The sequence below is a fragment of the Polistes fuscatus genome, unplaced genomic scaffold (genome assembly GCF_010416935.1).
Source record: "Polistes fuscatus isolate 324 unplaced genomic scaffold, CU_Pfus_HIC Scaffold6, whole genome shotgun sequence".
NCBI lineage: Eukaryota > Metazoa > Arthropoda > Insecta > Hymenoptera > Vespidae > Polistes > Polistes fuscatus.
In genome coordinates, this window is record NW_025113140.1 from 8,506,483 (window position 1) to 8,522,822 (window position 16,340).

Genomic DNA, 16,340 nt, shown 5'->3' on the forward strand with positions numbered 1-16,340 from the left:
AAATGAAGAAAGGTAAAAGAAAGAAAAAAGAAAAAAGTACCAGAAATATTTATCACATGTTTGCAATAAAAACATAATTGTTTTTATCCTATTCAAATTCGAAATATTTCTATCTCTCTCTTACACACGAAATAAATTTCGGCAAGTATATATACACGTATGTAATATCATCACGTGTAAATGTGGGATCCACAAATGCATAGATTAAATAGAAAGAAAAATAGATAGAGAAGGATTAGCAACAACGGTTGTTGGTCTCGTCGAAAGTATATCGCGTTTTCATTGGTGTTCCCCGTTGCATGCTACGACTTGTTTCTACCCAATAAACGCATATACGTCCCACACATCGAGCAACAGCCAGACACATACACACACATGTTCACATTTATTATATAAAGAAGCTTGTGCGATGAAGAACCGCGAACGCACTGTTAAAAGGACGTTACACGGAGTTGAGGCTAGTCTAGCCGGATCCGGGACCGAGTTCATTTCACTTTGCAGTCATCAGGTTCTCCTGAGTCACTCGAGCCGGCGAGTCGACCGAGCAGACAGGTTGCTACCTGCCCTCGAACCTTCTCCTTCTTATGCGTATTTCTGCGTGTGAGAGAACATCTCTCCCTCTCTCTCTCTCTCCCCCCTCTCTCTTTCTCTCTTCCTTCCTCTCTTCCTCTTCTATCTTTATTTCTCTCATCCAAGATTCTCGCACAAACTTGCCAAGCTTCGGTCTTTCTTTCTGCTCTATGTGAGAAGAACACCTTCGCCATCCTCCCCTCCTTCTCTACCCCTCTCTTCTCTTCTCTTCTCTTTTGCTTCTCTCAATATACGATTCGCTCATTTGCCAAATCGCTTTAAACTACGCAAAACAGAAATCAGACAAAAATTGATATAACTTTATGATATACGCTGTTGTATTATTTATTGTACAACCGATCATCAAACTTTGTTTTTGGCTCATTCACTCTTGCGTTCTAGAATTTATTTAAATAATATTCAAAATTAAACATCAATTAAATCGTTAGTTCTTTCTTTGGTACTATAATTGAAAAATATTGTTCAACGACAAGATCAAAGTAACGTTCAAGAAGATTTTTTAACCTAAGACACCTAGTTTAATAATTTTATTTTTTGGACGAGATAAAAAGCAATTAAATTGAAAAATATTTTTCAAAGGGAACTAGATTTGGCTTGCGAACGGATCATATAGATCTTTCTCTGTTTATTTATTTGTTTGTTTCTTTCTTTCTTTCTTTCTTTCTTCAGTTATTTAATTTTTTGTATTTCTTTCTTTCTCTCTCTTCTACCTGGCAGGCACGCGCTTAAACACGCCAACGTTCCGGCGCCGAACCGGTCGTCGTTCAAACTCGGAAAATAGACTACTAATGCAAGGCTTGCCTGCAGCTCGATTTGGAAAGCTGTCGACAAAAGAAATTAAAAGTCAGCTGGTAACCCGATGTGAATCAGCTGACCGAAAACCGGACTGGTGGGGAGACGATATTCCTTCTAGAACGACGACAATACAATGAAGGAGTTTTTTTTTTTTAAAATCCCTTTTCTTGGCAAGAGTTTTAAATTCTACGTTCCTTTAATTTTACACGCGAATACAATGGATATAAAAAAATGAATGTGTATATATTTTAATACATTAAGATTTAATTCAAATATATTCAAAATTTAAATTTCATTCTCAAAAAAAATAAGAAGAAATAAAATTTTCCAAGAAAATGTACAGTAAATCTAAGAATTTATGTCCGATTTTGATTAGATATCACAGATAAGATAAGAGAAGGTAAGTATCAATGAATAAGATAGGTTTTCAAGAAATTTCCTACGAGACAAACTTCAAAAAGAATAACCTTAAATAAAATTAAAAAAAAAACTAAATTAAAGAATAATTTTAAATAAAAAAAAAAATAAAGAGAGAATGAAAATAAAAAGAAAAAAAAGAAAAGGGATGAAAGAAGGAAGGGGGGGAGGGAAATTGAAAGCACGTTTCTAACACAAAGCGAGTATTCGATCAATTTTTCTACTATGTGACCGTGGGAACAGCAAGTTGAAAAGCATGATCGACTTAAAACCCCTTTAGTATGGCATAGAACCGAAACGGTGACGGCCGGAAGGTCGATCTTACGTGCACCAAACTCACTCAGCTTACTCGCCGCTTTGCTTGCTTGCTTGCCTGCTTGTTTGCTGGTTCTACGGGTTTGGAATTTCGTACTTCCTGTGTCCCCTTTCGTTCGTATATCGAGGTTCCGTTCGCTCCTAAATATACAACTGTTATTTCCGAAAGGAAGCATACGGACGATGGTGGTTGGCTGAGAGGCATCGATTTGTAAGAACTTCTGAATCGTAAATATAATACATAAGATCAGCTCACTTAAGATTACATTAGCAATGTAAAAGTAACTATACTATATAGAATCAAATATGGATTCCTAGTACCATCGATATTTATAAGAAATTTTATAAGAATTGAGTACGATAAAGGATAATTTACAGAGATTTATAAGATGTCGATAATGATCAATTAACGTTATCGATCTATCTATCGAATTAAACTATCCATCATTTTCTTACTTGTGTAACATCTTCTAACATTATTCGATTATACTTTCCAATACGTATTTACGATTTTACGAAGCTTGTAATTATTAAGCTATGTAATTAAATTGATTTCTGACCGATAAACACAAATCGATTTAACGAGTAATACTCGTTATATCAACGATAAAGTAATAAATAAGAATCGATAGGAAAATGAAAAAGTATGTCTTTCCAGTTTAACTTTACGACGTTACATAGTTTTACGCTAAAGGTAAACAAAACGCTTACTTACGTAAGTTCATGACCTATTATCAGCTGACGAAACTTTTCAAGTACCATAGTAAGGAAAAGACAATGAATAGAAAGTTTCACGAGTTATGTTGTGTTATGATAGACATAATTTATATGTCGAGGAATTAATAAAACACATAATTGTATGTAAATGCATCCGTACTTATGTTATAAGCGAATAAAAAAAAAAGGGTTGCGCTTTAACTAGTTCAATTTTAATTTTAAATCTTTTTTCTTATCCTATAGGAAAAATAGTTGGAGTGTTTTTTCATTAGAAATAATTTATAAATCTAAACTTTATTATCCCCATAAATCATAGGCTCGTGTACATACGTATGTAACATAAGTATAATATATAAATGCATATGTAGATACATAGGAACATAGTAGAATGGGTCATTTGCCCTTGGTAAATGCATTTATGGCCCTCGAATGTGACGATGCACCGACGAAGTTGGTAATAAATTAATAATGCACGCATATGTATATAACAACGTTAGTGGCACACGTTCGTCCCATTCTTGCCAACCCCTTCTCGAGAATGCTTATAGATGTTATTAGTTATCATTTGTCTAACTTCTTCGTTAACAAGCGAAAAAGAATAAAACAAAAAAAAATATATACTTTTGATTATAACGAATATTACTATTATATTACGAATATTACTATTATTATTATTATTATTATTATTATTATTATTATATTTTGATTTTAAAGTACCTATAGATATCGATCCGAATGAAAAAAGGGTTCAAAGACCATAAAGAATTTCTCCAAGAAAAAAATAAATATAACAATGGAATGTTTTTTTGCGAAGTGCATTTTCCAGATGAACGAGAATCGCTTAATCCGATTCGATGAGTAAGAAAGAAAGAAAGAAAGAATCGTATTGATTCCAATACAGTGCTCGTAACTCAAACATATTTCACAAGAGTTGGACTATTTTATATTAGAGAAATTCTAGCTTGGAGGAATTCATCCTTTTTTCTTATTCTTATTCTTATTCTTATCTCTTTTGAAACGAAACGAAACGAAACGAAACGTCTAGAAAGATCCGTTGTGTGTAAGTACATCGTAGGAAGGTTGGTTGGTTGGTTGGTTGGTCATCTAACCGGATGATAAGTATAACTGTGCTATGTCTACGAGAAAAGTATGTTTCACATAACACGATGTTCAACATCCATAAAACACGCTTTAATTTGGAACTTTTTTCTTCGAATTCACTGATTCCTTCACAAAATATAACTTCAAATCGATACTTTCTACTTTCAATATTGAACCAATTCGTCAGTTTCACTTTCAAAACCGATCAAATGCATGATTCGAAAAGTAACTACGGAGAAGAGTTCGTATTAATAAAAATGCATTCGGATTTTTTGATCTGTAAAATAAATTCATTGAAAGAGTTTCGTAAACTCATTGAACTACAAAAATTAGATGAAGCTAATTCACACCTTGGTATTAGAGATTTTTTTTCATTTTTTTTCATTTTTTTTCTTTTTTTTGTAGAAGCAATCAGCAAAATTTTCCATCTTACAATTACTCGACTCTTTGATAACATCATTTACGTAAAAAACAAATATAAAAAAAAATGAAGATATGATCTGTTTTATAGGTCATGCACCAACGGATCAGCTTGATACAAAACAATATTCTATAACTGTTTGTTTTGTTCTACAAGCCCGAAACAATTTTTTATTTATTTAATTCAATTTTGCACGTTACATAACATTGGCCGTGTATTCGTTATTATCGAGGATTTTCTATCACCATGAGTGAACTCAGCGATACACCCTAAGCGTTCACGTTCAAATAATAAAAAAAAAGAACAAAATCGAATTGTTAATTAATCCTGTTCGATTCTATCATAATGTAATTATGTATTTGGTTGATATAATCGATAAAAACAAAAGGAGAACAAAAAGATCGATATGAAATTGATGAAACGACAAATCTTTGTTATTTACTATGTTTAATGACAATTAAACTAAATCATTCACAGTTTAGAATAAATTTATACGAGTTAAATATGTATGTGTAGATATATATTTTTATGTTTATTATATTATATTAATTTATGTATTTATAATATTATAATATCCATATATTCATTTCTTATAATTATAATTTATTAATAAAAAACAATATGTACTATTTTGCTCTCTGTATCAATCTTAAATATTTTTACGACAAGAATTAATTTTTATCGTCAATTAGACTTCGCAAATGAAGTTTAAATTTGTTGTGTTCGTACGATTCGTAGAAATTAAAATCTTAATTATCAATGATCGTAAGAGCAAAGAGGCAAAATAACGATAAGGAATTTGCAAAACATCGTTGTGTTTGCTAATAATTCTAAAATGATAAGTCAGAAATATGTATTTACTGACATAACTGTGGATATAAATACTTGCAATACAAAAATTACATTTATTATTTTATTTACGAATTCATGATGGCGATGTTGTCGCCAACACATAAAAGATCTTTTCGTTCTATGATTACTTCTTTTTTTTTATAAATGAAGACATTAATTATACATTTATATTGTATGTAAAAGAATTTAATTTAGACAAGAAAAGAAGTAACAGAAAAATAATTTCATTTTCAAAAGTTCTTTCTACGTATTAGTGTTCTCGATATGCTGTCAGAAAAGTAAATATCTTGTAGATCCAATGATATCCAACAATATTTAAGTTCAAAAGTATCCTAAAATAATTTCACGAGTGTGACGAAATCCATTTGCAAATCGAACGTTCCAATATTGAAATTAGCGTCTTGCTAAAGTATACAGGAGCAATTCGCGTACTTGTACAAGCAGAAAATTCAAAGTATCCCCAAAGAGAATTAGACGACAGACAGGATCGAATGAGTGAAAGCTTTTTCGATGAAATATATTCAAATGTTCTTTGATAATTAATTGTCATGTCGAAGTTTCATTTGCATAGTCTGGATTACATTGCGATTGAATATGTTATATCCTATTTAAAATGTTTTAACGAAACACTGTAATATGTCTGTTACTTTTTACCAGAGATAAAAAATAATCGTTTGCTATATGCAATCTGCTCGTGGATAAGATAGAAGCTTTCTTTGTAGGGGAAGTATAATTATAAAGAGGAGTTTAATCTCCTGTGTAAGTATATACTTCATACCGATCGCGAACAGAGCTACTTTTGTTCCGAATCGGGAAACATTGTTGAAAGTGTAATATATACAATTGACGGAGTTAATAATTTACATTATTTACAAAGAAATTTCAATACGTCCCAATTTGTACATTGGATACCAATATATACATACATATATATGTATTATATGTATAAATATACATTACAATCATAAACATAAATATAAAAAGGCGAAACGAAAAAGAAGGGACGTATAATAATACATACTCATTCGAAAGGCGAGGCTGGCGGTAAGATGGGAAGAAACGGAAGAAAAGTGCATATAGGAGAGATTAGCCAGGTGTTTCGGTTAGATTCGCAAAAGAACCCGCACCGACTCGGCGCGCTCGCCTGGCTCCATTTTGTTTTATCGACGACGTCCCACCGGTAAATGACCCACTTTTAAGGCGTGTTTCTAACGAGACAGCACTTCCCCTTAGTTACGATCACTACATTTTCTCTATCTCTTCGATTATTTTATTACTCGAGTTAACGAAACACGTAAAGAAAAATCAAGTTACTCGTCAACTCTAATGACATGTATATAATAATGATAGTACATAATCATAATAATAATAATAATAATAATAATAATAATAATAATAATAATAATAATAATAGATAATAATAAAAATATGAATAAAAAAATAAGACTCACCGAGTCGAAGTTCCCCGAAGTTACCACAGCCGATTTTCTTGCCGACCCGAAAGTTCGGGCCGACCATCAGCACAGCGGACGAAGAGGTGACACTATGCCTCGAGGAATGGACGTTGGACCTCGTGGCGTTTCCACTACCACGGGAGGCCCTTTTCGCCGCGTCCTGCTGATCGCGATCGGAGCCACGGCCAAGCTCCTTCTCGCGGCCATCCCTGCCGTCTCTCTTCTGCATCCTGACAGGACAACGATTCAACGATAATTATCTATCTTCGAATGTTCCTTCACACTTGTCTCTGCTCTTTTTATTACTAAATTGAGCAAGAAAAAGAGAAAGAAAAAAAGAGAAAGAGAGAGAGAAAGAGAGGAGAGAGAGAGAGAGAAATTCTACCTCTTTCTCTCTCCGTCTTTCTTTCTTTCTTTATTTCGATCTGCCCTCTTTCTACGTGTATATATACGTAATACATATATATTTATGAATATGTGTTGCGCGAACGCGTATACGTATACAAGAATATATGTTTTCTTTCTTTCTCTCTCTCTTTTGGTTCTCCCTGCACGCGCGTCACAGGAGACTGTCAGTAAAGACGATATTCCTCGTAGCAACGTCGTTAATTAAGGACATCTCCATTATCTTTCTTTTCTCTTCCCTCGAAGACACCAACTCTGACGCGACTTCCCGATAGAATGGCCAAGGAAGAACACCATACGAGCTAAGGACAACTAAATCGGTGGTGCGTTGCTAAAGAAAATTTCGCTGTCACGCTTCGAAATTAGAATAAACGAGGAAGATGACAACTCCTTCTCCGACGACGACGACGACGACGACGACGACAACTTCACTCGGTCGAGATCGACCATCCCCATGCCTTCCTAACCTCACTTTCGTTTTCCGAGTTTTGCACCGACTAAATCCTTCCACACTTTCGTCGAACTTTGAAATACGGTAGTGACCGCACACGACAAGATAAAGCACGACACGCGGCTGACACGCTCTCTCGTCGACACCTATCTCTAACCACACACAAGCACACACAAATGCACTCGACATCCACCTCAAAAAAATACGAACATACACACACGCGCGCGCCGTAGCGCGCAAGAACGTTGTTGCAAACCGCAGGCTCGCGCGCGCGCACCCATCTATGTCGTTTTCTTTCTCCCTCTTTTATCCACGCCTCCTACACCTATCCCTCTCTCTGTCTCCCACACCCTTTCGCGAAGTCCTATCTCTTTCTTTCTTTCCCTCTTTCTCTTTCGCTCGTTCGTTCGTTCGTCGTTCGCTCTCTCTCTCTCTCGCTCTCTCACTCACTCACTCACTCACTCTCGTTCGTTCTTTCTTCTTTCTTCAGCCTTGCACTCTTTTGCTACTTACACGCACTCTCTATCTCTCTCCGTTCTGCTCCTGTAAGTACCTAGCTTAACTACGTATCTCCTTCCTCTCTCACTACTCAAAGCGGCCAGTGGTTGTCACAGATAGTTGCGAGGCCGAGCCGAGTCGAAGACCCTGGACGATCCCATATCAAAATTTCACACTGTCCTTGTCAGTCACCCGGCCGGCCGGCCAGGCAGCACGTTGATCCGAAAGGAACAAAAAAAAATCCCTCCGGTCTCAGCCACACCGACGATCATCGCCGTGGCAACCGTCCTCCTTATGCACGACGGCGACGACAACACACACTGATGACTGTTCCTCCATTACAGAAACGGTCGAGCCGCGTGCGAAATCACAATTTTTGCACGATTTAAGATTATTTTCTATCTTCCTTAATCTCTCTTTCTCTTTCTCTCTCGTTTTCTTTTGTTACGTATAGTTCCCCTTTAAATGTAACCAGAGTGGAGAAACGTGGACGGCTCGACGAAAATGAAAAGGAAAAAAGACGACGACGCGTAGACGCGCGAAATCGTCTAAGTTTATACGTACGGGAAGGAAGATGGAGGGGAGCTAAAGGAGGAGGAATTCTTCGGTTACTCGCGAAAGAGTTCATGGGCTCGTGTCACCAGAGTCGGCCGATCGCCGTTATCCCACAGAGCGCGCGCGCGCACACACACGCACACGCTCGAGTGCTGCCAGTTGAGTTCTTTCCAGCGTGTGCCTCACTCCCTCTCTCTTTCTCCTTCTTTCTTTGTTTTCTCCGTTCCTTGCCAGTCTTTCGCTTTCCCTCCTTTATTTTTCAACTGATGGCAAAGCGTAATATGTTTTCCCACAAGCACACAGTCTCTCGTGCTGTGGTAATTGCGCGAACGCGCACACGCTAACCCGAAAAGCCAGTCGGATACGAACGAAAGGATCGCCGACAGGTTTACACTCTCCCGTCTCTCGCGCTCAACTCGAGGAGATGGATAGAATTTGTTACGAGGCCGACAATGTTACCAACTAAAGGGGCAGGGTCAGTAAATAGCTGCGCATGTGCACTTTATTGACCATCGCTCATTGGTCATTGTCTTGTATGATATCGTTAAATTTCCATTTGTTTTACCAACTCTTTTGATAATTACCAATAAGGTTCGAGGAAATCGACCAATCAGCGATCACCGCGGCTTTATTTAATTGGTCTTCTCATTATAACTTATATTTTCATTCTACATATTAAATGTAAAAATATGTGATTTTACATCTCAGTATCGCTGTTACCATAATTTATATGGATTAAAATCATAGAAATCAGTAAACATTTTATTTTCCTAATAAGATCTTCGATTTATTATCACGTATAACAATGTATTTACGACCAATAATGATAGTTTGTTTTATGTAAAGAACCAATTAGAATCATACTATATTAGAAAGATTTTCTGAAATCTTGAATTAATCTTGAAACGCAAGCCGCCAAAATATTTGAATAGTAGAGGTAGAAATGTAAACAGTAAATACTTGACAGGGGAAGTGATACAAATAAATGTCATGAAAAATATGAATTTTATACTTTTTATCATATATAAACGGTCGATCATTTAAAAAAATATGAATACTTTTTCTTATTGATGGTTATTTACTGGATGCATGATATTTATGGTTTTTCTTTTGAATAATTTACTTTCCGTATAACTTCCGCAACTCAAATTAATTTCAACCGAAGTTTTTTTATTGGACTCATTAAATATTTCTAATTTTTGTTTTATACATGATTAATCCGAATTTATAGCAATATGGATGAATTAGGAAATTCTAATCTTCAAATTGTACTTAGTATTAAAGAAGGTATTTATTTTATAATTGCTTTAATTTAATTGTAAATTAAAAATTTTATATTTATTTGTTCGTATGCTATAGGAAAAGGTTTTGAACAAATTTCACAGTCAACAATTCTTATTGCAACGTTAAATGGTCATTCTTTAAAATCTGATGTTATCGAACCAAATTCAAATCCACAATATGCGACTGATTTAATTTGGGATACAGACAAAATCTCTGTAAGGAAGTACGTATGATACAATTGATTTCTATATATTTGAGAAAATATTATTTTATGTGAATAGAATAATTATAATAAGTTTTTATATATAGAATGAGATGCGGACAAACTCCTTTGAAATTAGAATGTTTCGCTTTAAAGGATCTTAACAATAAAGAAAAAATTGGATATATTCTTCTCAGTATAAGGTCTGCACAAATTATACCTAACAGTAAAAAATTAAAACCAAAATCAAACTGGCATACTTTATTAGGATTAAAAAATAACTTTAAGGCACAAAAACCTGAATTATTACTATCATTAAGCATTGAAGACCGGGAATGTGTTACCTCAAATTCTTTGACGAAGGTAAAATTTTAGTAATGCGACATAGTTTTGTTTTATTAAATATGTATGCATTTTAGTTGGATTATGTACAACCATTAAATTTCTCTACTTCTAAAACTAATATGATAACTCCATCTTTAATTCATGAAGAACGTCTCATACAATTGGGACCTTTAAATCTTTGTAATGAAATATTTCTTTTAAATATAATATCAAATTCTATAGTAAATTTAAATACATTATTGCCAAAAAATACAAATCTTAATGATCTGGATGATAATCTTTCAATTTGGTACTATATATTAGAAAATGATGTGAAACTAAAACCTTTTATAAAAAATTCTGAAAAAACTTGGCTTCTGAATGAAAAAATTGTTATAAGAATTAGAAGTTCTTTAGACACATTGAGAAATTATTTACTATTCAAACCACATTTAAATATATCTTTAAAATACAGAGATAACATTATCAATCAAATGCAAGTTAATTTGCAACCATTGATAAGCAATATTTCTGATTTTTTTCAATCAAATAATGAAAAAACAACAATTCTAAACGAACGATGTTATCTAAATCCAAAACATATAGTTCATCCTATTGATACAGAACACAATCAATCTTATATAGACTTACAAATTAAACTACAGTATATCGGATCAAAAGAAAATATGAATAATTATGAAATTAATCAAATGTCCACAAATGAAAATGATATGAAACCTGTACCTATTAATAAACATAACGAAGAATATAAAAACACTTTCGATCAAGTAACTGAATTAAATTTTTCATATCTTTAGTTAATAGCTTATATTCCTTAAAATACCACTTATATATATAATATATTATATATTTTTAATTTATTAACATCCATTTATAATATTTACCTACATAAAAACACAAGGGAGAATAAATTTAATATTTTATTTAAAAAACATCTTTCAGAAATTTACTGAAATCGATATGCACAGAAATCCTGCGGGTGATTTTGAAAAGTATGCTTGTAAAAAAATTAATCAAGATTATAAAAGTATCTATTCAACAAATTGTTTGGAAGAAAATTCTATACCAGTGATATCTCAATTACCAAATCATATCGAAGCTTACCATTTTTATTGTTTGGATATAATCTTCGCTGGAATTAAATTATCTTCAGGACCAGCAATACAAAATATCGAATTCAGGTAGAACTTATCCTAAAAAATGTTCTTGTCTATAATATATACAATATAAATAAATATATTTTTATAGATTTCATCATCCAAAAACAGAAATGACGTACACAGTTGATCCTAAGATCTCAGTTCCTTTAGGAGAGAAAGTCAAATTTGAAGATATTGGTTGTAAATTACATTTTATATCTGCAACAAATGAAATCAAACAGTTGTTATTCTCTTGTCCTCTTAAGATTAGTATATATAATTTGGGTGATCTTAAAACTTATATATCGCAGTTTTCTCTTGACGTAAAACAACTATTTCATCAAAACAAGGTATTAAAATGATAACAAATAAAATAAAACAATATAATATAATTTAACATAATAAACACACAGCACGTATTATTTACTTAGTGGAAGTGCGAATACGAAATGCCTTTGTATAATTCCGAAAAAATTAAAGTCGGTGAATTGGATGTTGTACTTAGTTTGCAGGATCATGGTCCATACTACAGAATGAATCAGAATGTCTCTGGTATGAGATTATCTGTAATGCTTGTAACTTTTATTGATTTTTAATTTTCATAAATTATTATTTTATATAAACTATATTATTTATTTTCATTTAGATCAAAAGTTTGGTCCACCAATTATAGATGATAGTTTAGCTTATAAAATAGTCGACGAGTTAGAAACATGGAAAGAACGACAAAAGGAAATATTTAGAGTAAAGGTATATTATATTCTGTATTCTATTTTATAATATATAATTTATATGTTATTTATAAAACGAGCACAAAGAAGATTTGATACATTGTTTTATGTAATGCACAGTTAAAAAAAAAAGAAGACCGTCATTTAAATTTATTGAGCGAAGAATGGCAAAGACAAAAAGAAAATTTAGAATTAAAACTAGCGTGTAGTGTTGAGCAGTGTAAAATGTTAGCAAACAATCTAAATAAAGCAACGGATGATTTAAGAACACGGAGATTACAAAGTCTTGAAAAAGAAGCTAGATTAATTAAGGCAAATGAAGATTTGCAATGGCGATATGAATCGAAAGTTCAAGAATTAACAGAATCATTACGTGTAACAAAAGAAGAATCGGCATTAAAAGTTAGTGTATAATAGTATTTTTTAATTGTGATTATATTTCTTTTTTTTTTTATAATGTTTCCTATAAATATTTTATAGATACATATTCTTGAAGAAAAACATGCTTCTCTTGAAGCAAGAATTGAACCTTTATCTGTAGAAAATGAGAAATTACGACAAATGCTCACAAAGCAGGTAGAAGAATTGGAAGCATATCAAAAAGGATCTCTGACACAAGATCAAACAGCAACTTTGTTACAAGAGTTAAAAACTCTTGAAGAAAAATATAATAATGCACAACGCAATAAAACATTTTTTAAGGAAGAGTGGGGTAAAGCAGTACGTGAAATTCACAGAATGAAAAGAGAATATCAAGAAACGATTGAAATTCAAATTAAAAATAGTAAAGAAGAGTTAAAAAATTTAGGGTGAGTTGAAGCAATTTAACTATATTATATTGTCATTGTTTATTTATAAACATTAATATTTCTTTTTTCGATGTATAGTTTAGAAGAGATATTATGCACAGATTCAACAGCTTTAACGAATGATCAAATTTTATTAGGACAAATTCAAAAAGAAATAAATGTATTTAAGCCTAATTCTTTAATGAAACCAATGCATCAACAGATGCTTTCACCAACAAGCAAGATATTTTCCAAAAATTGTCTTACTAATATGAAAACTGTCTTACATAAATCAGATGAATATGATGAAAGATTACAAGCTCTTATCGAAGAACGGGATTCTTTGTTAAAAACTGGTAGTTATACTAATGACGACACAGTAATTGTAAAACTTAACATGGAAATTAGGAATATTTTGATGAACGTTTAAAAATATTTTTACCAAATGGTAAAGTCTGCTATTAATTAATATTAAAAATTAGCATTAGTCATGTTTTAAATTATTTTAAATATATATTTTACATACTTATAAATGTAATTATTGTGAATAATATTGTCAAGGTTATTTGGCTTAGCTATTTTAATAAATTTCGTGTACATTTATCAAACTCGATAAAAGTAAGGAAGTTTATCTAAAGGTGCATAATAATCTCGTATCCATCCTGGGCCAATATAAGAAATATTATTTGATGCATCTCTCCACAATCCTTTAGGTAAATATATGTCTCGTGATATAGCACCTTCTTCTGTTACTGGTGCTATTAAAATTTTTTCTCCAAGTAAGTATTCTATACAAAAATTTAATAGAAATTATTATTGCAATATAATTAATACAGTAAATTATAGTAATTTATATTAATTCTTAATTTACCGTCATTAATTTTATGAGCTGTTTTATCAGTTGGATCAACCCACCAAATAGGAGGATTTAAAGGGGCACCAGTTTTAACACTTTCGTCCATAGCATCTATGATAAGTGGTGTTATCGATGCATGTAAGTCTGTATACTTTTTACAAATTGCAACAGTCTAAAATACAAAAAAGATAAGAAATTATATTATAATTAAAAATTTAACTATATATTCCATTATTAATAGAAATAATTACTTCATTATCAAAATCCCATGGTACAAAAGAATATTGTAATGATGGCATAAAAACATTAGCTTGCAACCATCTAATGAACAACTCTTTTGGTGGATATATAGTGCCATTTAGTAAACCATTCAAATATCCATTACCACCTATCATGTCAGGAAGAACAAATACGTATCCATTCAAGTTCATTTGCAAAAGTGTTGTAATCAAAGTAGGTAAACCATTATTAAATGACCATGTAGTGTCCTTATCAATCATTCTAACAAATATAGGAAGATCTTGACTTTTCCATCCAACGCGAACTTCTATATTGTCATCAAAATTTTTAGCAAGGGCAGTAACATAATCTTTTGTGAAAATTCCAGGCTGCATATCCAATGAATCATTTAAAGATGATATTTGAGGTAACCACGACACTTCACCAGCATCAAATTTAAAACTATCTATACCATAGCTTTCGAGGATCTTTAATCTTGCAACCCACCAATTGACAGCCTCTGGATTTGTAAAATCTATTGTAGCAGCTTCAGCACCTTTAAATTTAAGAGAATCCAATTTTTATATTGTTTATGCATATATGTATTTTTATACATATGATATTCTTATATTTGATAGATCATTTTACCTTGCCACCATTGCATATCAACTTCTCCTGTGGTACTTGTAACAAAATATGAATTGTTTAGAGCAGTGGTATAAGCTGGTTCACAACCTTTATTAATGAATGGATGTATCCATAATGTTACTCTAAAACCTCTATTTTTTAGTTTTTGCGTAAGTCGATCAATAGAAGGAAATTTAGATCTATCAAATTCAGCTGAACCATAACAAGTCTCCCAATTGTCATCAATTTCAAGTTGACTGTTGTTAAAGCCATTGTTAATGATTTCATTTGCAAACATTTCAACGACATCTTCACTGACATTAACTTTATATCTGGCCCAAGTAGACCATATTGGATGTTGAACCATTCTCTCATTTGGTCGACCCGTAGGTTTACCAAAATGATTCTTCACTACGTACTCATGTGCTATTCTTGGATTATTAAATACACCAATTTCATAATTAAGCGTTATAGATTCTCTATGCCTATAAGGACCTTTATTTTTTGCTACAAGGCAAAGATATTTGTCCATATAGTTGTTTTGATCAAGAAACAATGGATCTTTCATATCCACATAGATGTATGTTCCTTTGCCAGAGAGCCAGTAACGTTCAGCTACAGCCATATTTACAGGATGCGTTGGTAGATATGGTTCTTCTTCATAATACATGTGTTGAATAGGCCAGTGCTGATAACGTAATTGCGGACCTCCAAACCATTCTACATTATCTCCAAGTTCATAACAATCTATAAGCTTTGCATTTGGATCTTTAACAATTCGTGACACAGTGATGACATCACTATTTACAGGTAGTTTAATCACTGTGTGTGTAACATTATTGTTTTTAAGACATATATTATCAACACCACAATTCAATTCTATAAGAAGTGGGCCCCTTAGGATATCAGAGGATTGAGTACGAATAACATTACGTGTGCACGAATCCTCTACAGAATCTAAATAACGTAAAATACAAAGTTTTTTTTCAAATCTACTTAATTTTATGAACAATCCACAATGTGATAATATTTTTACTTACTCCTGCAAATACGTAAAGTTGCAACATTTGCCCTAACTTCGATTGTAACTTTAGCACCTCTTATAATACGATCAACACTTGCTATTTCACATTGAGATGTGTGAAACAATATGATATTAAAAAGAAAGAGAAGTACTACTGGAATAAAATAATAAATTATATGTCATAGTTCTGTATAACTTTACAAATTAAAATGTGAATAGAATTCTGTACTTACTATTTTTCAATAACAACTTCATCTTGCTCAGCTCTATCTACAATTGTAGTATTGCATAAGTTTGCTTTGATTTATATATCAATTCGATATCAAACAATTGTTTTTAAAAGTATAGGTCTTACGATTTTTTAGATATAATAGATTATAAGATTTATCTTCTTTATGTTTATGAACAAGATAAAATTTTTTGACCTTATCATAAATGAAGTACTTCCTTAGAAAAAGTATTACTGATATATATATATATATTTTTATATTTACTTAAAGATCGTTTGTTAAGATAGCTTTTTTTATATTTAGGATCTATTATCCTTACATAT

The 16,340-nt window shown here is 32.2% G+C and overlaps 3 protein-coding genes across 16 annotated transcripts in view; 1 reads left to right on the forward strand and 2 right to left on the reverse strand.

The window, feature by feature from the left end:
• The window catches only part of LOC122523062 (casein kinase I), a 45,018-nt gene extending 35,972 nt beyond the window's left edge, over positions 1–9,046 (reverse strand). For 9 of the 11 annotated variants that reach the window (XM_043644604.1, XM_043644605.1, XM_043644601.1 and 6 more), the window contains exons 1-2: positions 8,033–9,045; positions 6,661–6,893 (exon numbers count right to left, since the gene is read on the reverse strand). In XM_043644604.1, the coding sequence (XP_043500539.1) occupies positions 6,661–6,892 (232 nt within the window). In that variant the 5' untranslated portion in view covers position 6,893; positions 8,033–9,045. Of the gene's footprint in view, positions 1–6,660; positions 6,894–8,032 lie in introns of all 11 variants that reach the window. The other 2 variants (XM_043644606.1, XM_043644597.1) reach the window with 2 other exon arrangements.
• On the forward strand, positions 8,974–13,674 carry LOC122523060 (centrosomal protein of 120 kDa-like). Of its 3 annotated transcripts, none has more exons than XM_043644591.1 (11): positions 8,974–9,047; positions 9,804–9,859; positions 9,932–10,079; positions 10,166–10,421; positions 11,346–11,584; positions 11,652–11,892; positions 11,974–12,094; positions 12,189–12,292; positions 12,394–12,675; positions 12,754–13,082; positions 13,161–13,674. In XM_043644591.1, the coding sequence occupies exons 1-11, from the start codon at positions 9,025–9,027 to the stop codon at positions 13,489–13,491; spliced, it is 2,130 nt and encodes a 709-aa protein (XP_043500526.1). In that variant the 5' UTR covers positions 8,974–9,024; the 3' UTR covers positions 13,492–13,674. The 3 variants fall into 3 exon arrangements, with proteins under 3 accessions (XP_043500526.1, XP_043500525.1, XP_043500527.1); XM_043644590.1 differs by having other exon boundaries at positions 9,038–9,094; XM_043644592.1 differs by lacking the exon at positions 8,974–9,047 and adding an exon at positions 9,308–9,325.
• On the reverse strand, positions 13,560–16,264 carry LOC122523061 (myogenesis-regulating glycosidase). 2 transcript variants are annotated; one of them, XM_043644594.1, is made up of 6 exons: positions 16,021–16,264; positions 15,804–15,938; positions 14,785–15,720; positions 14,169–14,692; positions 13,933–14,089; positions 13,560–13,849 (listed from the first exon to the last, which is right to left on the reverse strand). In XM_043644594.1, the coding sequence occupies exons 1-6, from the start codon at positions 16,040–16,042 to the stop codon at positions 13,665–13,667; spliced, it is 1,959 nt and encodes a 652-aa protein (XP_043500529.1). In that variant the 5' UTR covers positions 16,043–16,264; the 3' UTR covers positions 13,560–13,664. The 2 variants fall into 2 exon arrangements, with proteins under 2 accessions (XP_043500529.1, XP_043500528.1); XM_043644593.1 differs by having other exon boundaries at positions 15,804–15,941.
• Positions 16,265–16,340: the final 76 nt, after the last annotated feature.

Bases quoted from the DNA above. Each gene is read 5' to 3' on its own strand.
- LOC122523061 (XM_043644593.1), bottom strand. From the start codon at position 16,042: ATGAAGTTGTTATTGAAAAATA. The intron at 15,942-16,020 runs GTAAGTACAGAA...ATTTTATTCCAG, and splicing joins GAAGTTGTTATTGAAAAATA to TAGTACTTCTCTTTCTTTTT. The intron at 14,090-14,168 runs GTAATTATTTCT...TTTGTATTTTAG, and splicing joins CATGGGATTTTGATAATGAA to ACTGTTGCAATTTGTAAAAA.
- LOC122523060 (XM_043644590.1), top strand. From the start codon at position 9,066: ATGTGCACTTTATTGACCATCGCTCATTG. The intron at 9,095-9,803 runs GTCATTGTCTTG...CCGAATTTATAG, and splicing joins TTATTGACCATCGCTCATTG to CAATATGGATGAATTAGGAA. The intron at 13,083-13,160 runs GTGAGTTGAAGC...TTCGATGTATAG, and splicing joins GAAGAGTTAAAAAATTTAGG to TTTAGAAGAGATATTATGCA.